At 42.0% G+C, this 19,185-nt stretch overlaps 1 protein-coding gene across 1 annotated transcript in view; it reads left to right on the top strand.

Annotated features, from left to right (window-relative positions):
• NELL2 (neural EGFL like 2) overlaps positions 1 to 19,185 on the top strand; it is a 419,520-nt gene that overhangs the window by 158,842 nt on the left and 241,493 nt on the right. Inside the window, exons 3-9 of the mRNA XM_070947964.1 lie at positions 1,809 to 1,959; positions 3,008 to 3,181; positions 3,280 to 3,376; positions 11,781 to 11,853; positions 12,103 to 12,185; positions 12,697 to 12,825; positions 19,051 to 19,153. Of these exons, the coding sequence (XP_070804065.1) occupies positions 1,809 to 1,959; positions 3,008 to 3,181; positions 3,280 to 3,376; positions 11,781 to 11,853; positions 12,103 to 12,185; positions 12,697 to 12,825; positions 19,051 to 19,153 (810 nt within the window). The remainder of the gene's footprint in view (positions 1 to 1,808; positions 1,960 to 3,007; positions 3,182 to 3,279; positions 3,377 to 11,780; positions 11,854 to 12,102; positions 12,186 to 12,696; positions 12,826 to 19,050; positions 19,154 to 19,185) is intronic.

The following is a 19,185-nucleotide window of genomic DNA, read 5'->3' as shown; positions in this document are numbered from 1 at the left end:
GGCTAGGACCCGAATGAAGATCATCACCCAGGAACGTAGATTGGTGGCAGAATACACCCAGGAGTTCTGCAAGCTGGCTTGCACATGACTGACTGGAATCAGGAAGTCCTGATGGAATGCTACAAAGATGCGCTTAATGATGACGTCTATCAATGCTGTGTCTCCCAAGCTCCAGTGCTTGTATGTCTTGGCTGACGAGGTGGAAATTGACCTGGTCAGAGACCAGCACTATGGCAACTGCAGCTGGAGCAGATCCTTATCCACCACTCCTAAGGATCCCCAAAGAGCTGTCAAAGGTGGGCCAGCACCCAAACCAAGGTCCACAGCATGCTTCAAGTGTTGGAAGGAGGGGCACCGAGCAGCTGAATGCTGTTCAGCCAAACCAAACCCCAAACTTGTGGCCAGAAGTCTGAGAAAGGCACCGAGGCATTGTGAAACAGCCTTGAGGGGGGGTTGGAGGTCGTTGAATTTACCCCTCCTGCACAGGAGGAGCTGGGAGCTCTGACCCCACCAGAGGAGAGTGAGACCGACTCTGACGATGATGCCGTGGTATGTCAACATGTGACCCCTGTGACTATTCCAGTGGAGATAAGGGTGCCATCATCAGGCACCCAGGAAAACGGACAAAAAAAGAACCATTGATAGAGGCTAAAAAACCTTGCCTTCCAGCCAAATGGAATAGCCTCAGGCAACCAGATAAGAACATTCTGCAGATTGATACATTGTATCCATTGATGGGAAACAAAACTGCTAAGAATGTAACAAGAAGCAACTTCTGCATTTTAGACTGAGAGAGGCTGAATTGATAGAAATAAATTAGATAAACACAAAACGGGTGGGTTCTAAAAATTTTTACTACTGGTTCTGTGGGAGTGGCTTATTTTGTGGGCATGGCTTGGTGGGGGGGTAATGTGACTGAGTGGGTATGGCCAACTTTTTTTTTTTAAAGCATTTTTTCTACAACCTTAAGAGGTTGCAGAAAAAAATGCTTTCAGGAGCCTCTGACGATCAGGCAACTCAGCTGGGATCGCCAGAGACTTTTAAAGGCATTTTTTTTCTACAACCTCTTCAGCCTCTACTCTTTTCCTTGCAAAGAGTAAATGCCACAGTATTTTGTAAACAGCTGCAGTGTGTTTTAACCTTTGGGTAAGATACATGTTTTCCTGAATATTTTTCTTTGTCCTTTGCCAACTTTGGTGAACAAACTGTATATATTTTTAGACTTTGGTGTACATTTTACAGAATACAAATATGTAATACTTTATAATTTTAGTTTATGATTGGTAAAAGAATGAATACTAAAGTGATTACATTTGAATTGCTCCATAATTTATTCACACTGATATTATGTAACAAAATAAGAAATTAGCAAACCAAAATACTAATGAAATTAAATGTAATTTAAAAATTAATACAATAGTGTTACAAAAACAAACAGTTTAAAGATCTTAAACTGAATTAAAAACTAATTTTCTCTTCTTGGTGAAAATTTATAGAAAGACATGATTCTAATAAATGGAATCATTTTTGTGCTCGAAATTGAAAACAACATATTGATATGTAAAAAAAAAACAACTATAAATGTTTAAACATAATTTTAAAAAATAGCATTTCAGTGATGAGGATGAATATTTTGATTCCACACTGAAATACATAATGAAATAGTTTTTTATGAATAGTTGTTATGAATAATGAAAGTTTTTTGTATTTGACTAATCAATTTTTTTTCCCTAATGAAATGTAAAGATGGTTCTGTGCCTAATTTGCTTATGAATTAGAATATTTTTTGTGTTTGTGCTTCATTTCAGGAACTGCAAGAAATATAAAAGTATCTCCAGAGAAAGCTGAACTTTTTTTCCAGAAACTGAGAAATAAACATGAATTTACCATGTTGGTATCTCTCAAACAAACTCTCTTAAATTCAGGTGTTATTTTTTCTATTCATCATTTAGATCACAGGTATGCAGAAAAATATACATTACTTGACATTTATGTATTCATGGTATATTCAAACTGACATTAAAAAATAGTCTCAAACCTACTTCATACATAACAAGGGAGACCTTGGAAAAAAGAAGCAGGATTAAGCATTGAAAAAATAGTTTTGGAATAAAGCAAAGGCAAAATAAATAAATAAATAAATAAATAAATAAATAAATGCTTGGCTAGGATAACACCTAGTTGAGCTCATCTCCAAGAAGTCTAATTTTCCCAATTTAGAACAAGCCTAAAATAAATCTGAAAGATATGATGGCCATTAACTTGGGCAGTAATCCTATGCATATCAAATTTTATTGAAGCAAATTAGATTTATTTCTAATACATTTATTGAGGACTGTGAGAGTAGATAAAATAGGGCTTTTAGTTTTGAAAGAGTGATCATTCCCCAAAGTTGTAGAAGCCTACCTACAAAAAAAGTAGACAACTAAAGAAGACCTGAGGACATTTGAGAAAGATTTCTTTAGTGACAACAGCACTAAAAAGTGTGACTTATGACCGTTTTTCAAGGTTACGATCTTTGCAGCAACCCCATGATCATGTGATCAAAATTCAGATGCTTGGCTCATGTTTATGATTGTTGCTGTGTCCCAGAGTCATGTGAACACCTTTTGCGACCTCCTGACATGCAAAGTCAATGGGGAAGTCAGAGTCACTTAACAACCAGGCTACTAACATACCAACTGCACTGATTCACTTAGCAACAATAGCAAGAAAGGTTGTAAAATGGGGCAAAATTCACTTAACAAATGTCTCATTTAAGAATAGAAATTTTGGCCTCAATCGTAGTCGTAAGTCAAGGACTACCTGTATATGTTTAATTTTTGATATAATTTTAAATTTGATTTATTCTTTACCATACTGAAACAATTTAGGAGAAAAATCTAACTATGTAGCATTTACTTTTTATGAATTTTTAGTTCATTTTTAGTTTGTATGCAAAGAAGTATGTTTTCTATTTATTTGGTGTTAAATTGCTTCATAACTTTCTGGTCCATTTCTGATGCAGGTATTTGGAACTAGAAAGCAGCGGCCATAGAAATGAAATTAGATTGCACTATCGTTCAGAAAACCATCGTTCACATACAGAAATATTTCCTTACATTTTGGCAGATGACAAGTGGCACAGGCTGTCCTTAGCAATCAGTGCATCACATTTGATTTTGCATGTAAACTGCAATAAGTAAGTTAAAAGTTACAATTTGTACCAGTAATTTGTAGGAATTGAAAGAAAAGGACTTCTAAAATGTATTTTACTCCTCCTTTCTTTTTTAAAATCAGAATATATGAGAGAGTGGTGGAAAAACCATATATGGATTTACCAGTTGGCACTACATTTTGGTTGGGACAAAGGAATAGCGCTCATGGTTTTTTCAAGGTATGTTTTTTTCTTGAAATCCTTTTTCCAAATTTAAGTAGACATGGTCATTTAGCTTAAGCAATGTATATATGATTGTATTATGATTTTAGCTTCTCCACCTTAAAACACTCTGGGATTTCTTGTTATTTAGATTAGAATCTTAGTGTTTTTGTGCCATGTTTTATAAAGTTAAACATGATATGAAGTTCTTTTCCTCCTATATTGAATCTGGCTATTGAATTTAACATTTAACATGTAGGATCCACACTGGCTGGGTGCTGAAAGAAAACAAAAAGCAGTAAATTCTCCTCTCCTTTTACCTGGGACATTATTTTACCAAGAGTATAAACTTTAGTGAAAAATCCACATTGGCACAGAAGAAGTGAAACTAGCTCTGGCTTCCTGTAGAAAAGCACCATATTTCATTCCCCTTTCCCCATGGGCCACCCACAGTCCATTTCGTCCACCAATCATTTCTGTTTATCTTGTTATGAGAACCAGCCAGCCACACTGTGATATCTGGCCCTTTCAGACTGGCCCTGTGGCCAGTCTGAAAGAGGTAAAACCTGTGCTAGCATGAACTGCATTATTATAGGCTACTTCTGCAAAAGGCAGTCGTTCAGTCCAGTTATCCTGCTGGTAATTAATAAAACAGTGCAGGTACTGTTCGAGAACTGAGTTCATTCATTCCATGGCCCCATTTGTCTGTGGATGATTAGAACTAAGTCCCTGCTCAGATGACCTCCGGTTGGCGTTGCGGCGATCCAGACGGGGAAATAGCGGGGCTCTAAGGAGCCCGCGAAAACCCCATCTGTCAAGCTGCCACTAGCAGGTCTGAGGACCTACCCTGTCCTGTAGGGACAGGGGGTAAGAGAGGGACCCCTTGGATGGCCAAGAGGAATGGGCAGGTTCCTTGGGGCCGGAGGATTGCCCTCTGCGTTGGCGGTGGGTGAGCGACAGCCATGGCGGTTGCCTCGAGGCTGTGACAACTGGGAAAAGCGACGTGCAGGAGGAAGAAGTGGAGAAACAGAGTGATGTACATGAATGCCGGGGGAGTGAGATTTAACCCTGGCGGGAGCAGCTTTCAAATGTTGATTTATAACAAGTGTGCCCTAGCCTTAATTAGCGGCTATAAACTACCTGGGCAAAAGGACTTTGCAAAATAAACAATAAGAGGAAAAGACTTGTTAACGGATTATAGTAATCATTGACTGCTTTGGAAGGATCGTTTTCTTGGAAATATAAAAAAATTTGGCACTTTTTCTTTTCTTAATGAGAATGGAGTACTCTTGAAGAGAGAAAAAGGGAGAAGAGGTAAACAGGAACTTTTTAAAGCAAGGAGAAAAGACAAGTGGCGATAGACAAAATGGATACTAGCTGTGATGAAGTGAAAGTGATAAATTGTGGATTGCTAGCGACTGGAAGGAGAAACTTTGTGTCTTGTTACTTAAACTGGATTATTTTGGGAAAAACTAAGGAGGCTTGATTCTGGAGATATCCAATCTGTCTATTGGAGAACTTATTGTGGGTTGGAGATAAAAAGTGGAATGGAACAATTAAAATTAATTAATTAATTAATGAGCACAGCAACAAAAGGAAAAGGCGTGGCAACAGAAGAAGAGCTGATGATACCATATATACTATGTCAAGTTTCTGAAAGATGACCTAATTAATTCATGAGCCATGATCCAAACTTCAAAGGAAATACAGTCATTTATTAGGAGCAACATTCCGCCAATACTCGGATGCAGTTAGGACTGATCCCACATAGATTTACGTTCCCCTATGACCCTGTCTCTCCCCTCCTCTCTGGCCATGTCATAAATCACATTCTACAATTAACCACTTTGGCTGGCTGTGAAACCTAACACCCTCCTTCTGACTGCAGTCAGGAAGAATGTATGGAATTCACTTCAGTTCTCCCTCGCTCCTGCTCATGGCAACTTGAAAGCTTTGCAAGTTGACATTCGGCTCCCCTCACTTCCCGAGGGTGACCTGAACAAAGCAAAACAATTTGAGTACAGATGCAGAGTTTAGGGATGTGAACCCCCACCAGGCTTGTTTCCAGTCCAACCTCCACTCCACTCTTCCCAGCTCGCTCAGGGGCTTCCCCTTTTTCCGGGCATTGGGGTGAGGAAACTCGACTTCAACTGCCTTAGAGATTAACTTCCCCCAATACTCATCTTTTCTTGCTTCCGCCGCTGAAGCAGGCATCTCAGCTTTGATGTCCGAGGGAGGCTGGACTCTGGCTGCAATTAGGCTCTCTTCAGATAGCTCGTCTCCAGCCATGGTTGCCTGATTTTCCCTCCCAGCACCCAAGACATTGGGGAGCTGTTGGAGAGTCCAGGATTCAGGAAACCTGGTAATCTTTAAAGATTTTTAAAAGGAGTACTAACTGTCTGTCAAGTTTCCGAAAGATGCCCTAATTAATTCATGAGCCATGATCCAAACTTCAAAGGAAATACAGTCATTTATTAGGAGCAACATTCTGGCAATACTCGGATGCAGTTAGGACTGATCCCACGTAGATTTATGCTCCCCTATGACCCTGTCTCTCCCCTCCTCTCTGGCCATGTCATAAATCACATTCTCCAATTAACCACTCTGGCTGGCTGTGAAATCTAACACCCTCCTTCTGATTGCGGTCAGGCAGAATGTATGGAATTCACTTCAGTTCTCCCTCCTGCTCATGGCAACTTGAAAGCTTTGCAAGTTGACATACTACAAAAGAACTAAACCTTACAGAGCTTACAATTTTGATCAATATTGAAATTGAAAAGAAACATTTTTGGATAGTTTGGAGAAAGAAAAAAATGGAATATACTGGGTAGCAAGATAAGAAAAATACAGTTTGATTAAAATGGATGTAACACTTTCTGTTTATTTGAAGTTTGAATATAGTCAGGTGTTTCCTTTCTCCTCCCCCCTTTCCCTCCCTCTTTTTCCTTTTTCCTTTTTCTTTTCTCTTATGCTTTTTCTTTTCTTTTTGCTATATCTTTATTTTTTCTTCTCTCTCTCTCTCTGTTTCCTTTTTTATTTATTTTTATTACTATTATTATTTTTCATTTTTTCTCTTTCTACTTCCATTTCTATTGAATTTGACTATATAAGTATATAAATATTAAATGAATTTTTGAGTTTTAAAATAAATATGAAGAGAGATGATTTTAAAGGAAATTTATAATCCAGGAGAAAATATGTGAGAAGATATCTGTTAAAATTTATGTTGAGTTAAAAATTGTGGGAGAATGTGTTGAAAAAGCAATTTTCGTAATAAGTTGTGAATTAGTTAAAATAAAACAGCTAAAATAATAGATGTAGGCATGGAGGAAAGCATGCTGGTAATACCAGCCAAATAAGAGAAGGAGAAATGGAAGAGAAGATGCTGGAAATCAGCAAAACGATAGTGGGAGGTTTGGAGGAGATTATGCTGGAAATCAGTCAAAACACAATATGCTGGAAATCAGCCAACAACAGGTGGAGGTATGGAGGTGATTATGCTGGAAATCAGCTAAACTAAAGCATGATGGAAATCAGCCAAACAAAAGCTGGAGGTATGGAGGAGAATATGCTGTAAATCAGCCAAAACAATAATATGCTGGAAATCAGCCAAACAACAGGAGGAGATATGGAGGAGGATATAGATTTTGAGATAAATTTGTGTAATATGAAATATGTAAAACTAAAGGTAAACAGATAAAGTTTAAGATTTAAAGATTTGATGAAGGGGTCTAGAGATTAAGAAATATGGATAGAATTTTGATTCATAAATTGAAATAAAAATAGAGCTGTAATTAATCAATTAAGATGTATGGTGAAAATTGTACGGTAAGTAATTAGATCAAGAGGTTAGAATATTTTTTGTTTGTGTTTTGATATTGATGTTAAAAGGCGTAATGAAGGGAGCTTGGAAAAGAATCAGAAATAATTGAATTTATAAATGGGCATAACAATGCCCATTTTGTATTTGAAAATTAAATTGGTGGTGATATAATAGAATGGTTCTGATCAAGACACTAGAATTTATCTTAAAAAAAATTATGTTTTGATTTTTAAATTTAAAAGATGTAATGGAAAATTGTGAATGGAGCTTTTTTTAAAAAAAATTAAGCGATTGTACCTATCTATGACCGGATTGAGACTTCGCTCTTGAAAGAGATATATTTTATGTTTTATGTTGGAAAAAAATAAAAAATATTTTGAAAAAAAGAAAAGAAAAAAGAACTAAGTCCCTGCTCAGTCCCAAGTAGATTCAAAAAAGCTTTCCAGAACTTGGACATGAATTGGACCCCTCTGTCCAAAATAATACATCGTGGGGCCCCATGCAAGCGGCAAATGTGGACCAAAAACAATTTAGCCAAGGCTTTAACCGTAGGGCTCTTTTGGCATGGGATGAAACCTTTTTTTGAGAAAAGATCTGTGACAACCCAGATCACTATGTTTCCAGAACTATTGGACAATTCACCAATGAAATCCATGGAGAGCTTTCTCCATGGTGCTGAAGGGTCGGCCACCGGCTGCAGTAGAACGGGGATTTTCCCCTGCCTGCGTTTAGCCACAGCGCAAATGGGGCAGCTTGCTACATAACTTCTATGTCCTTTTTTAATGAGGGCTACCAGAATTGCCATTTCAGTAAAGTAATGTTCAGTAATGTTTTTACAAAACCAAAGTGACTAGCTAATTTGGAGTTGTGACAAGCTTGCATAGTTCGCAGCCTTTACCTAGCTGGGACATACAGCTTATTTCCAACCCAAGCTAATCCCTCTTTTATTATGCAAGTATGTTTATTGGCACTAAACAACTTAACCATTTTTAAGGCTTTTTTGAAATCTGTGGTGGTGACATTGTCTAAGGTGAAGGGGTCATTCTTCACCTGAGAGCATGTGACAACCTTAGCTGCTAATTGGGAGGTTAGGATCATGGGATTAATTACTTCCGCATTAACACTTGTATTGTGGTGGTCTGGACAAGGCATCTGCCAAAAAGTTTTTCCCACACGGTAAATACTTCAAAGGGAAATTAAAGCATTGGAAGTACTGTGCCCACCAGACTTGTTTTGGAGTCATTTTCTGTGGGGTTTTGAGTGTTCCAGGTTCTTGTGGTTGGTCCATACTTGGAAAAGTATTTTACTTCTTTCCAAGAAATGTCTCCAAGTTAGGAGTGCCCACCTAACTCCTTTTTCCATATTGCCCATCTCTGTTCAGTTTCAATTAACTTCCTAGACTACAGGGTGATATCTTTGGAACATGGTGGTGGCTTTGATGATTTCCCTCCAACCTGCTTCTCCCCCTTTCAGGTGGACATTCTCACACAGCACTCGTTTGCACGGTGACCTTCCTTCCTGCAATGGAAGCAGGTGGCTGAGTGTGGTGGGGCAGAGCGAGGTTTGGTTTCCTCCCTTCTCCCTTCCAGTGGGGATCTCTTTCAGGAGCGGTTTGCATGGTACTAGTTTCGAGCTTGGTTGATTTCCGCTTCCTCAGCCAAGACACACCAGCTGTGCAGGTGGACTAGGGCTCCACGGGAAATTCAGGCATTGTGCAGGTCATCATTTAAGCCATCTTTGAACTAACTCACAAGTATTTCCTCTGGCCAATCTCCGTGGCAAGTCAGATCATGAAACTCTTCAATGTATTTGGTGACTGGATGGTGTCCCTGTCTGATGTGCCTTATGTGGTCTTTAGCCTTGCGGTCGGCTAGGGGTCCTCAAATCTCTGTCTCAGGGCTGTCATGGAATGGTTGAAGTTGCAGAGCTCTGGTGCATCTGCATTATGGAGGCTCACCATCCAATGTGCAGCTGATTCTTCTAGAGCCAGGGTGACAACCTTGAATTTGGCGCCTTCTGTAGGGAGATCCATCCCATATTCCTGCATGTAGGTCAGTACATGTGTGGGGGAAAATCCCAGTTGCTGGGAATTCCCATCGAATTTGATGCCAAAAGGGCGCCCCTTCCATTCTAAAGGTGGAAGCTTCCTCTCGTCAAGTCACAAGCTTTGCTTTGTGTTGAGATGTCTTCTGGGTGAATCTTCCATGGTGGAAATGGGTTCATCAGTAGCCCCCATGGTTTCAGCCAATGCCCCTGGGGTTGGGGATCCCTTTCATTCCTCGGTAGTCCCCTTTTGTACTCCTAATTAGCCTGCAGTGCAAGCCTGGGCATCCTGGGTCTACATGCCATGGATGGCCTCCCTCATGAGGTTCATGGCCCTGAGGTTCCCTCAGGAGTTGGTTGGGCCAATCTGGGGCTCCTTCCAGTTCATCATTGTTCTAACAGTCTCCCATCTCCTGCTTCCAACCAAGTCATTGGTTCCCAGAGGTGAGGGTGACATCTTTGGTTCTGCCACTCCAGCATTCCATCTTCTCAACACTGATGGACCACCTTAGCTTGACAGCGGTGCTTGAAGCAATGTTCTCCTCAACCCAGGCATTGAGGGCCTCAATTAAGATTTTGGGGGATGGGGTTCTCCCCCAGTCTTCAGCTTCCTTGTGATCACTGCCCTGGGCAGACATGGTATGCACAAACAAAACCCCCAACATTCCTATTTATATATTTCTCTTTTCTTTTAAGTACCTTTATTTAGCTAAATTGGTTTTCCAGCTTCATCTCGTCCCTGAGCAAAGCCCACTCTTTACACAATTTGCTCACATCTTTTTCCCAAATCTCCTAAGGGGGTTCCTGTCACTACCCTCGACCTACAGCTCCCATGTTCCCCCTCAGATGAGGGGTTCACTAGCAGGGCCACACCCATAGTTTTCAGACCAAAAAAAAGTCTGGGAGGACTATAGTTCCCTCATAGAATACAGGCACCTCCTTTCCAGGGAATACATCCATCAGTTTTCGGACCAAAAAGGGGCCCAGGAGAACCTGCTGCCCCCTATGCAGATGAGTATGGGCACCTCCTAACACAGCTGTCAGTTTTCAGACCTCGGGGTCTGGGAGGACCTGCTGCTTTTCCTAAGCAGTCCAGTACAGGCACCTCCTAACACAGGACTTTGCTCAATGACTTCCCAGCTGGTTACCCTCTCTCATTCACTTTTCCATTCCACTTTCACACACTCTCTCCTTTCCCTAACAGAAGGTTCTGTGCTCTGGCCTGACTCCTATACTTTCCAGACTCTCTTGGTAGAACACACAGAGAAAGCAAGATCCAACTGTGATTGGGAGAAGGGCCCTCTCATTCACACACACAGGCATACGCACAGGAGGTACCCACCTTCTTTCCAAGCAGCCTTTGAGCTCAAAACTCAAAACTTAAAACCTTTGTTCCAAATTGCCAAGGTCCAGGAAAACTCACCCACAGACACAATGGGTCTGCTGCCAGCAAGGGAGGCTTACCTGGGCCAGGTCCGTTGGTCAAGTTAGCTTGGAGTCCCATTTTTGGGTGCCAAATTGTTGGAAGAAATGTCCATCTGGGTTCAGTTCCAAGTAGGGATAAAGACACTGGACCCATGGAGACTGTTTGGAAAGATGGTTTGAGGTCCTGGGCAATTGAGACATGGGTGATATGTATGTATGTATGTATGTATGTATGTATGTATGTATGTATGTATGTATCTATCTATCTATCTATCTATCTATCTATCTATCTATCTATCCATCCATCCATCCATCCATCCATCCTCTCTTGGGCTTTGAACTTGCTTCATGTTCCTGTGAAAGAAATGTATTCTAATTGGTTGTCAGACTCCCATGGGGTCATGCTAGGGTAACTTTGTAGGTTGTCTTGAGTCCCAGGCTTGATTGAATCTTGCTGGATGATGTAATGAAGGGGCTTTGGGCAATTACTATTATGGCTTAATGGCTTTGTCCTGGTTTGGATCTTGAGTGAGGGCTAATCCTATCATGTCCTGAGGGTGAAGGTTTTTTTGTTTTGTAGATAAGCTGGCCCAGCCTTTTGTCTTGTAGATAGGTTGGCACCAGTCTTTCCAGGGCTATTAACAAAGGTGGGGGCTGCTTTCCAAAAACATATTTCTCCTTTTCTCATCCAGGAAGGTATAATATTCTGCCTTTTAAATATTTCCTAGAATATTTCATTCTTCTAGGAGAGGGGTGGCTGCTAACTTCCTACAGGAGTTATGTCTTATATTGCCATATTTTATTTTAATGAATGTCTCAAAAAACAGTTAAACTCCATATTATGTCTAAATTGCTTTTAAAGTCACTTGAAACCTTTCCTTTGGCAACTAAATAAAAGTGACTGTGAATTCACAGCAAGCAGTCTCTTTTTAATTAATTACACCTTGATATTTAATCTTAAATCTCTGAAAATTGCTGAATGCATAGATGTATTGCTCTGTGCATTCATTGCTACCTCTAATACTACAGTAAATAAAATAGAGAAATAATGATTGTGACAGTTTTATATAGAATATTTTTGAGATATTATATTGCCAGGAATATAAACGTTCTTGTATCACTTTGCTACAGGGCATAATGCAAGATGTGCAATTTCTTATCATGCCTCAAGGATTTATCTCTCAGTGCCCAGATCTTAATCGCAGTAAGTCCTCTAGATTTTATGCCACAATATCCCGCATGATGGATGGTTTAATTTTTTTATACACTAAGATTGGTTGTTAAAATGTATTGCTCTTCAATTCAATCTGGGTAGATTGTCCTTCATAAGGACAATCTTATGAATGTCTATAGAGTTGCTATTTGTATTAAGTTCAGTCGGCTTTCTTAAGATATATAAGATTGCAATTTTTTGCTTAGTGCAATGGGATCAATGCAGTGTTTGTAATTTCAGCATGCCCAACGTGTAATGACTTCCATGGTCTTGTGCAGAAAATAATGGAGTTGCAGGATATTTTAGCCAAAACATCTGCAAAGGTAATAAAAGAGCAAGAGAGAACAAGTTAATAAAAGTTATCTCTGTAAATTATGTTAATTAGTTGGGATTCTGATTATTATTCCATAAAGAAGAAATAATATTCTTTCAAAATATTGTGTGAAATATAGGAAACACATAGTACACCTGAAAAGTTAGAAAATACATTGGCACAAAATTGGTATTTGATTCTTAAAATATAAACAATAAGGTTTAGAATAATTTTACTCCCTCCTAATAGTTAATTGGACATGCTACAAAATTTAAAGTGTTGAATGTAGAATTAGGTACTTGTCATAAGAGAAAATACAGCATGTTTGAATTAGTGGTCATACGAAGTTAAGACCTTTCCTTAAATGCTTTCATTTTTAGCTTCATGCTAGGATCAAAATGTCTGTTTTCACATTTAGCAATATTCTTTTGCTAATTGAGATGTATTACATAGTGAGCTTAATTTGTGAGGGCAAATCTTTCTGTAGTTAACAAATCTCTTTCTGTGAAACGTCTATCTAGCTGTCCCGAGCTGAGCAGAGGATGAATAAGTTAGATCAGTGCTATTGTGAAAGAACCTGCACTATGAAGGGCATCAGCTACAGAGAATTTGAATCTTGGACAGATGGCTGTAAGAACTGCACTTGCATGGTATGAGTGTAAACTTAAAAAAATTCAAGGACCTAATTATGTATTAAAAATATTTATGTATTTTGATAAAAAATAATTATCAAACCAAATCACTTAAAAGCAAAAGAAATCAGACTGGCCATAAAAAAATTGCAGATTCCATAATTAGGCCAACCAGTGTTATAAAATCATATGCATACTGTCTTGTTTTCTACAACAAAATAAATCTGTATAACTTTTTACATATTTTATTTACATTATAATGTAAGTTGTACTTTCTCTTTTAAAATTCTTTTGATGAAATAGAGCTGTAATTGTCAATAACATTTTAATGTTGGGAAATATCAGGATAAGCAAAAGTATTGCCTTTCCAGCCTGTTCGCCCTGTGGCTGATGTTTGTTTATTTGTAGCCTTTCTATGTGTTCCCAATTCACAACATGACTTGGGTAACACTGAAAGAACCAATAACAAAAATAAGACAAAGTAACAATACTAGGTACAAGGTATAACTATTAAAATGCCCACAGGGACTCAAATTTGTTAAATATTACCAGAACGGAACTCATTCTAAACCAAATGCTTGAGGAAATAGCCTGATCTTCTCTGTTACAATGAATAATACAATCTGTGGTCAGAATATATCAAAATATGACTAAATCTTATAGAACAAAGAAAGTTGAATGAAAGGTTAATAAAGCAAAGAGGTAAGTGTAACAAATTTGGTTTATTTCAGTAGAATTGATATAAGGAGTACATTGAAAATAGCAGGTGACTTTAGGATTAATTATATTGTATTTTATTCTGTAGGAAATGTAGCTTCATTTATGTATCTTTGGTTTAAAACATGTTAACCACAATGTAATACTTCATGAGATATTCGTCCATTATTGGGATTTTCTACTTTGTGTTACTGAAACAGTCTTAATGTTGTTAAGAATGTTAATTGTTCATGTAGAACATACCCACTTCAGTAGATTAGGAAGTTTGCTCATTATATTTGATTTTATCAGAACTATGCAATTATTAATCATTTAAGAACAGGGTATTTCAAATAAATTTACACAATGATGTTACTAAAACATTCCATTGGTGAGGCTGGCTACTCTTGTCTACATTCTGTTCTACTTGCTTTTCTCCAAGAGATTTACATTTTAGAGCTGGTGCTTTATCCTTTCAAATTATTAGTTGACTTCTTATCTAAAAAATGCTTTATAAGAACTTGAGCGCATGCTCAAGATGGCGGCTCCCTGCTGAGTCCGCTACCATCGAGGGGGTGTTATTTGGACTACAGGGGGTCTTTGGGGGCCAGACGAAACAACTATGGCCCCTACCTGGCTAGTGGAGGCTATTGCCAACCTTTTGAGAGCTTTTTAGCTCTCCGGAGTGCTTCCTGGCCAGAGGGAGTCGGGTGTTGCAGAGGAGGCATTTGGGGGCCTTGTTGGCCCGGATGGCTGCGGCGGTGGCCTTTGTGATCAGCTGGCAGTTGCCTGAGCAGTGGTGGAGGCGATGGCGGCAGCGCAGCGCTCTCGTCGGAGCCCTCGTTGGAGCCTCATCGGAGTCCTGGGTGCCCAGGAGGTATTGGTGGGGCTTGGGAAAGACGAGGAGGATGGCGGAAAGGCTGGCAGCTGTTGTGGCGCCAGCCAGGGAGGAGGCTGAAGGCTGCAAGGGAGATGGCAGGAACTAATTCCGGCCTGATCATCTTGGACTGACCTGGGCGGCTGTGAGGTGTGTGGCCATTTGTGACCAGCCCACTAACGCCCAGAGGCCCCACAGTGAACTGATGGAGGCTGAACTGGGTGAGCGTTGTGACCGGGAAAGACCTAGGGGGCAATGTGGAGGACCGGAAGAGGACTATGGGGGTGTTTCCCCCCTAAATGCTTTGTATTGCTCCCCCCGCTTTTCTGCCGGGTTCAGCCCGTATGATGGTCCCACGCTATCCAGGCCATTTTCAGTCTCAGCTGGATCCCACCATCATTCTCCATCTACTCTCCATTGGATCATCTCCTGATACGCCCACTGCACTAACTCTGTAAACCGACTTATACTTCTGGGCCTATGGATTGGCATTGCTCTATCTGTCCTCCCTAACCGAAAGGAGAAGTTTACCTTAGGTATGAGTATTGAGGGAGTCAGCCTCGGCTATTATTTCCATCGTTTCTGGACTATTCTTGGACTCCTCCCACTACCATGAAGGCAGTGGCGTTTTCCAATGTATACTACCTAAGACTTATATACTTTTCCATTGGACTCTTAAATCATCATGGTTGACCCCCCTGGTTATAAGCCATAACTACTCCCAGTAACAAATGTATTCGACTGCAGAACTCCTTGGGCTGCGAGACTCCCCCCTCTCGCAAGCTTGGCCCTCCACTCTATCAAGGGCCTACCTTGATGATGGGATTTGGAACCTCGAGAGGTAGCATGCAGCAAAAAGGAGAGTGAGGGGATTTTTGATTAATACTTATACAAAGTTTTTACGGGGTTTTAGGAAGGGGTGGGAAGGACCTGGGGGGGTCTGTAGAACCACAGAGTGGCAGAGTGAGTCTGAGGGTCATGGCGGGAGGAGAGAGGGAGGGGGGTTAGATAGGGAGCCGGGGGACGAGATGAAGGGCCATTCCATCAAAACAGTGAGTGGGAGGGGCAGATATGGAGGGCGCAGGGGGCCGTATCATGTACGGGGAGTACGCACTCACTGGCTGTGAGCGGTGGCGTGCTCCGGCCCCCAAGGTGCTTCTTGTATTCCAGGTTGTGCAGAGTCTCAGGGCCCGGGTCTTGGGTTGTTGTGCAATGCCAGGTCTGCGACTAATAAAGCCCCCCTCATTCATGATTTAGTTTAAGAGGGGGGTGCAGACCTGGCTGGGATCACGGAGACCTGGCTGGGCCACGAGGGGGGGGTACCCCTCGTGGAGATGTGCCCACCAGGCTTCCACGCATTTCATCAGCTGAGGGCCCAGGGGAGGGGCGGAGGGGTAGCGGTGATTATTAAAGAAAGTCTTAGTTCAAGGGAGGCCACTGTTCCTCAGATAGCTGGCTAAGAGTCCCTCTTTGTGAAGTGGGGTCATGGGGTGCAGATGGGTTTGCTGACCATGTACCTGGCTCCCTGCCGCGTGGCAGCTGCCCTGCCCGAGCTGCTCGATGTAATAGCCGGGGTGGCGGTGGATACCCCCAGGCTTATGGTCATGGGGGATTTCAACCTGCCATCCGTCGGTGAAACGTCGGAAGCAGCTCGGGAGTTCATGGCTTCCATGATGGCCATGGACCTGACCCAGTTAGTTCATGACCCTACCAACATAGGGGGACACACCCTAGACTTGATTTTTGTCTCTGGTCAGTGGCTGAATGATCTCACAGTAGGGGATTTAGTCATCAAGCCGTTGTCATGGACAGATCATTCGCTCCTTCAGCTGGACTTTTGTACTGCTCTCCCTCGCCGCAGGGAGACGGAACTGACCAGGTGGTTCCGTCCCAGGCGCCTGATGGACCCTGAGAGGTTCCTGACGGAGCTTGGGCCATTCCCAGAGGCTCTGACTCATGGCTCGGCTGAGGAGCTGGTGGCCGCCTGGGATAGGGCGGCCACCGGAGCCTTGGACCACATCGCGCCTTTGCGGCCTCTGACCCGGTGCCATTCTCATTTGGCTCCTTGGTTCTCCGAGGAGCTGAGAGAGATGAAGCTCCGGAAAAGATGCCTAGAGAGCGATTGGAGGACCAGCCATGCTGAATCAGACCGGACACTGGTGAGGTCTTATATCAAGACCTACCTAGTGGCAATAAGAGTGGCGAAATCTAACTATTTTTCCACTCTTATTGCATCTGTAGAGAACCTCCCAGCCGCCCTGTTCAGGGTGACCCACTCCCTACTCCAGGTGGGAGCAAGGGAGGAACCCTTGCAGGGTAGAGCTGAGGATTTTGGGCAGTATCTGCATGATAAAATCGCTCAGATTTGGCACGGCCTGGACTCTGATTGGATAGTTTCGGACGGGATGATGGAGGCAAGTCTTGAGACTGTTATCTGGGAGGAGTTTGACCCTGTGACTCCTGAGGACATGGACAGGATTTTGGGGAGGCTTAACGCTACCACATGTTTACTGGACCCGTGTCCCTCCTGGTTGGTACTGGCCTCCCGGGAGGTTACACGAGGCTGGTTTCAGGAGATTAACAATGCTTCGCTGGGTGAGGGTATCTTCCCAGCCACCCTGAAAGAGGCGGTGGTGAGGCCCCTCCTCAAGAAGCCTTCCCTGGACCCAGCTGTTTTAGCTAATTATCGTCCTGTCTCCAACCTTCGCTTCACGGTGAAGGTTGTTGAGAGTGTGGTGGCGAGGCAACTTCCTCGATTCCTGGATGAAGCTGTCTATCTAGATTCGTGCCAGTCGGGCTTCAGGGCGGGTTACAGCATGGAAACGGCATTGATCGCATTGGTTGATGATCTCTGGAGGGCTCGGGACAGGGGTTGCTCCTCTGTTCTGGTCCTCCTAGACCTCTCAGCGGCTTTTGATACCATCGATCATGGTATCATGCTGCATCGGCTAGAGGGGTTGGGAGTGGGGGGCACCGTTTTATGGTGGTTCTCCTCCTTCCTCTCTGACCATATGCAGTCTGTGACGGGAGGGCAGAGGTCGACCTTGAGGTTCCTCACTTGTGGGGTGCCGCAGGGATTGGTTCTCTTGTCCCTCCTGTTCAATATTTATGTGAAGCCGCTGGGCGAGATCATCCGTGGCTTTGGGGTGAAGTGTCAACTGTATGCCGATGACACGCAGTTGTACATTTCAACCCCAGGCCACCCCAATGATGCCCTTGACATGATGTCCCGTTGCCTGGAGGCCGTGCGGATCTGGATGGGGAGGAACAGACTCAGACTCAACCCCTCCAAGACTGAATGGCTGTGGTTCCCGGCATCCCGATATAGCCAGTTTACACCATTGCTGACTATTGGGGATGAGATCTTACCCCCCTCAGAGAGGGCTCTCAACTTGGGCGTCCTCCTGGACTCACAGCTGTCTTTGGATGATCATATGATGGCCGTGGCCAGGGGGGCTTTTTATCAGGTTCGCCTGATTTCCCAGTTGCGCCCCTTCTGGATCAGGATGCCTTGCGCACAGTCACTCACGCCCTCGTCACCTCCCGTCTGGACTATTGTAACACTCTCTACATGGGGCTCCCCTTGAGGAGCACCCGGAGGCTCCAACTGGTCCAGAATGCGGCCGCGTGAGTAATAATGGGGACGACCCATCGCTCCCATGTAACACCCCTCTTGCGCGAGCTGCACTGGCTCCTGGTGGTCTTCCGGGTGCGCTTCAAGGTGTTGGTGACCATCTTTAAAGTGCTCCATGGCTTAGGACCTGGCTATCTACACGACTGCATTCTGCCACCGATTGCCTCCCACCGACCGGTATGCTCACACAGAGAGGGCTTCCTCAGGGTGCCGTCAGCCAAACAATGTAGACTGGCGACTCCCAGGGGGAGAGCCTTCTCTGTGGGGGCCCCTGCCCTCTGGAATGAATTACCCCCGGACATACGAAGGATCCCTGACCTCCGTGCCTTCCGTTGTGCAGTGAAGAACCTGTTATTCTAGCAAGCCGCTCTGATGGGATAAATGATTTAATTTGGTCTTAATGGGGTTTTAAAATTGGTTTTAAAATGAGAGTTTTAAATTCGGCCCATGATTTAATTATTTTAATCTGCTCTTAAATTCTATTTTTGTACATTGTTTTTATTATGACTGTTCACCGCCCTGAGTCCTTCGGGAGAAAGGCGGTATATAAATTAAATAAATAAAATAAAATAAAATAAAATAAAATAAAATAAAATAAAATAAAATAAATAAATAAATTATAGCTGCACACTTATTCCTTAGCAATTTACAAACAGACTAGTGAAATGCAAAGACAGAGATGCAGAAGTAAATAAGATAGAGGTAATAGTTGATTTGTGGAAGTTACACCATAATTTGAAAGACTTTGATTTATGAAAAATCATTCTGAAATATAATAGTCAATAATCTTCCAAGTTATAGTACAATGCAGCATCTTGATTGAAAATAACAGGATTTGGAACATCTTTAGGAATAATTGAAATGGTTTATCAGAAATCTAAGTCACCTTAGAATGTGTTTCTCCTTCATAGTTACTGTTGTATATAAGACATAATATGTTTTAAAGAAGTGTCTTCAACTGCCCAGTTTTATTTATTTGGAAAATTAATAGACTAGGTTCTAGCAATGATTTTTAAAATAAGCTTTTGTTTTTTAGAATGGTACTATCCAATGTGAAAGATTGATCTGCCCGATTTTTGATTGTCTTCCTAATTCTGCACCTGGATATGTTGATGGCAAGTGCTGCAAGGAATGTCAATGTAAGTCTTTATATTTTTTTTATATATAATAT

Source organism: Pituophis catenifer, unplaced genomic scaffold, assembly GCF_029215685.1.
Source record: "Pituophis catenifer annectens isolate HBS135680 unplaced genomic scaffold, rPitCat1.0.hap2 SCAF_7, whole genome shotgun sequence".
Taxonomy (NCBI): Eukaryota; Metazoa; Chordata; class Lepidosauria; order Squamata; family Colubridae; genus Pituophis; species Pituophis catenifer.
This window is presented reverse-complemented; position numbering and strand designations above follow the sequence as displayed.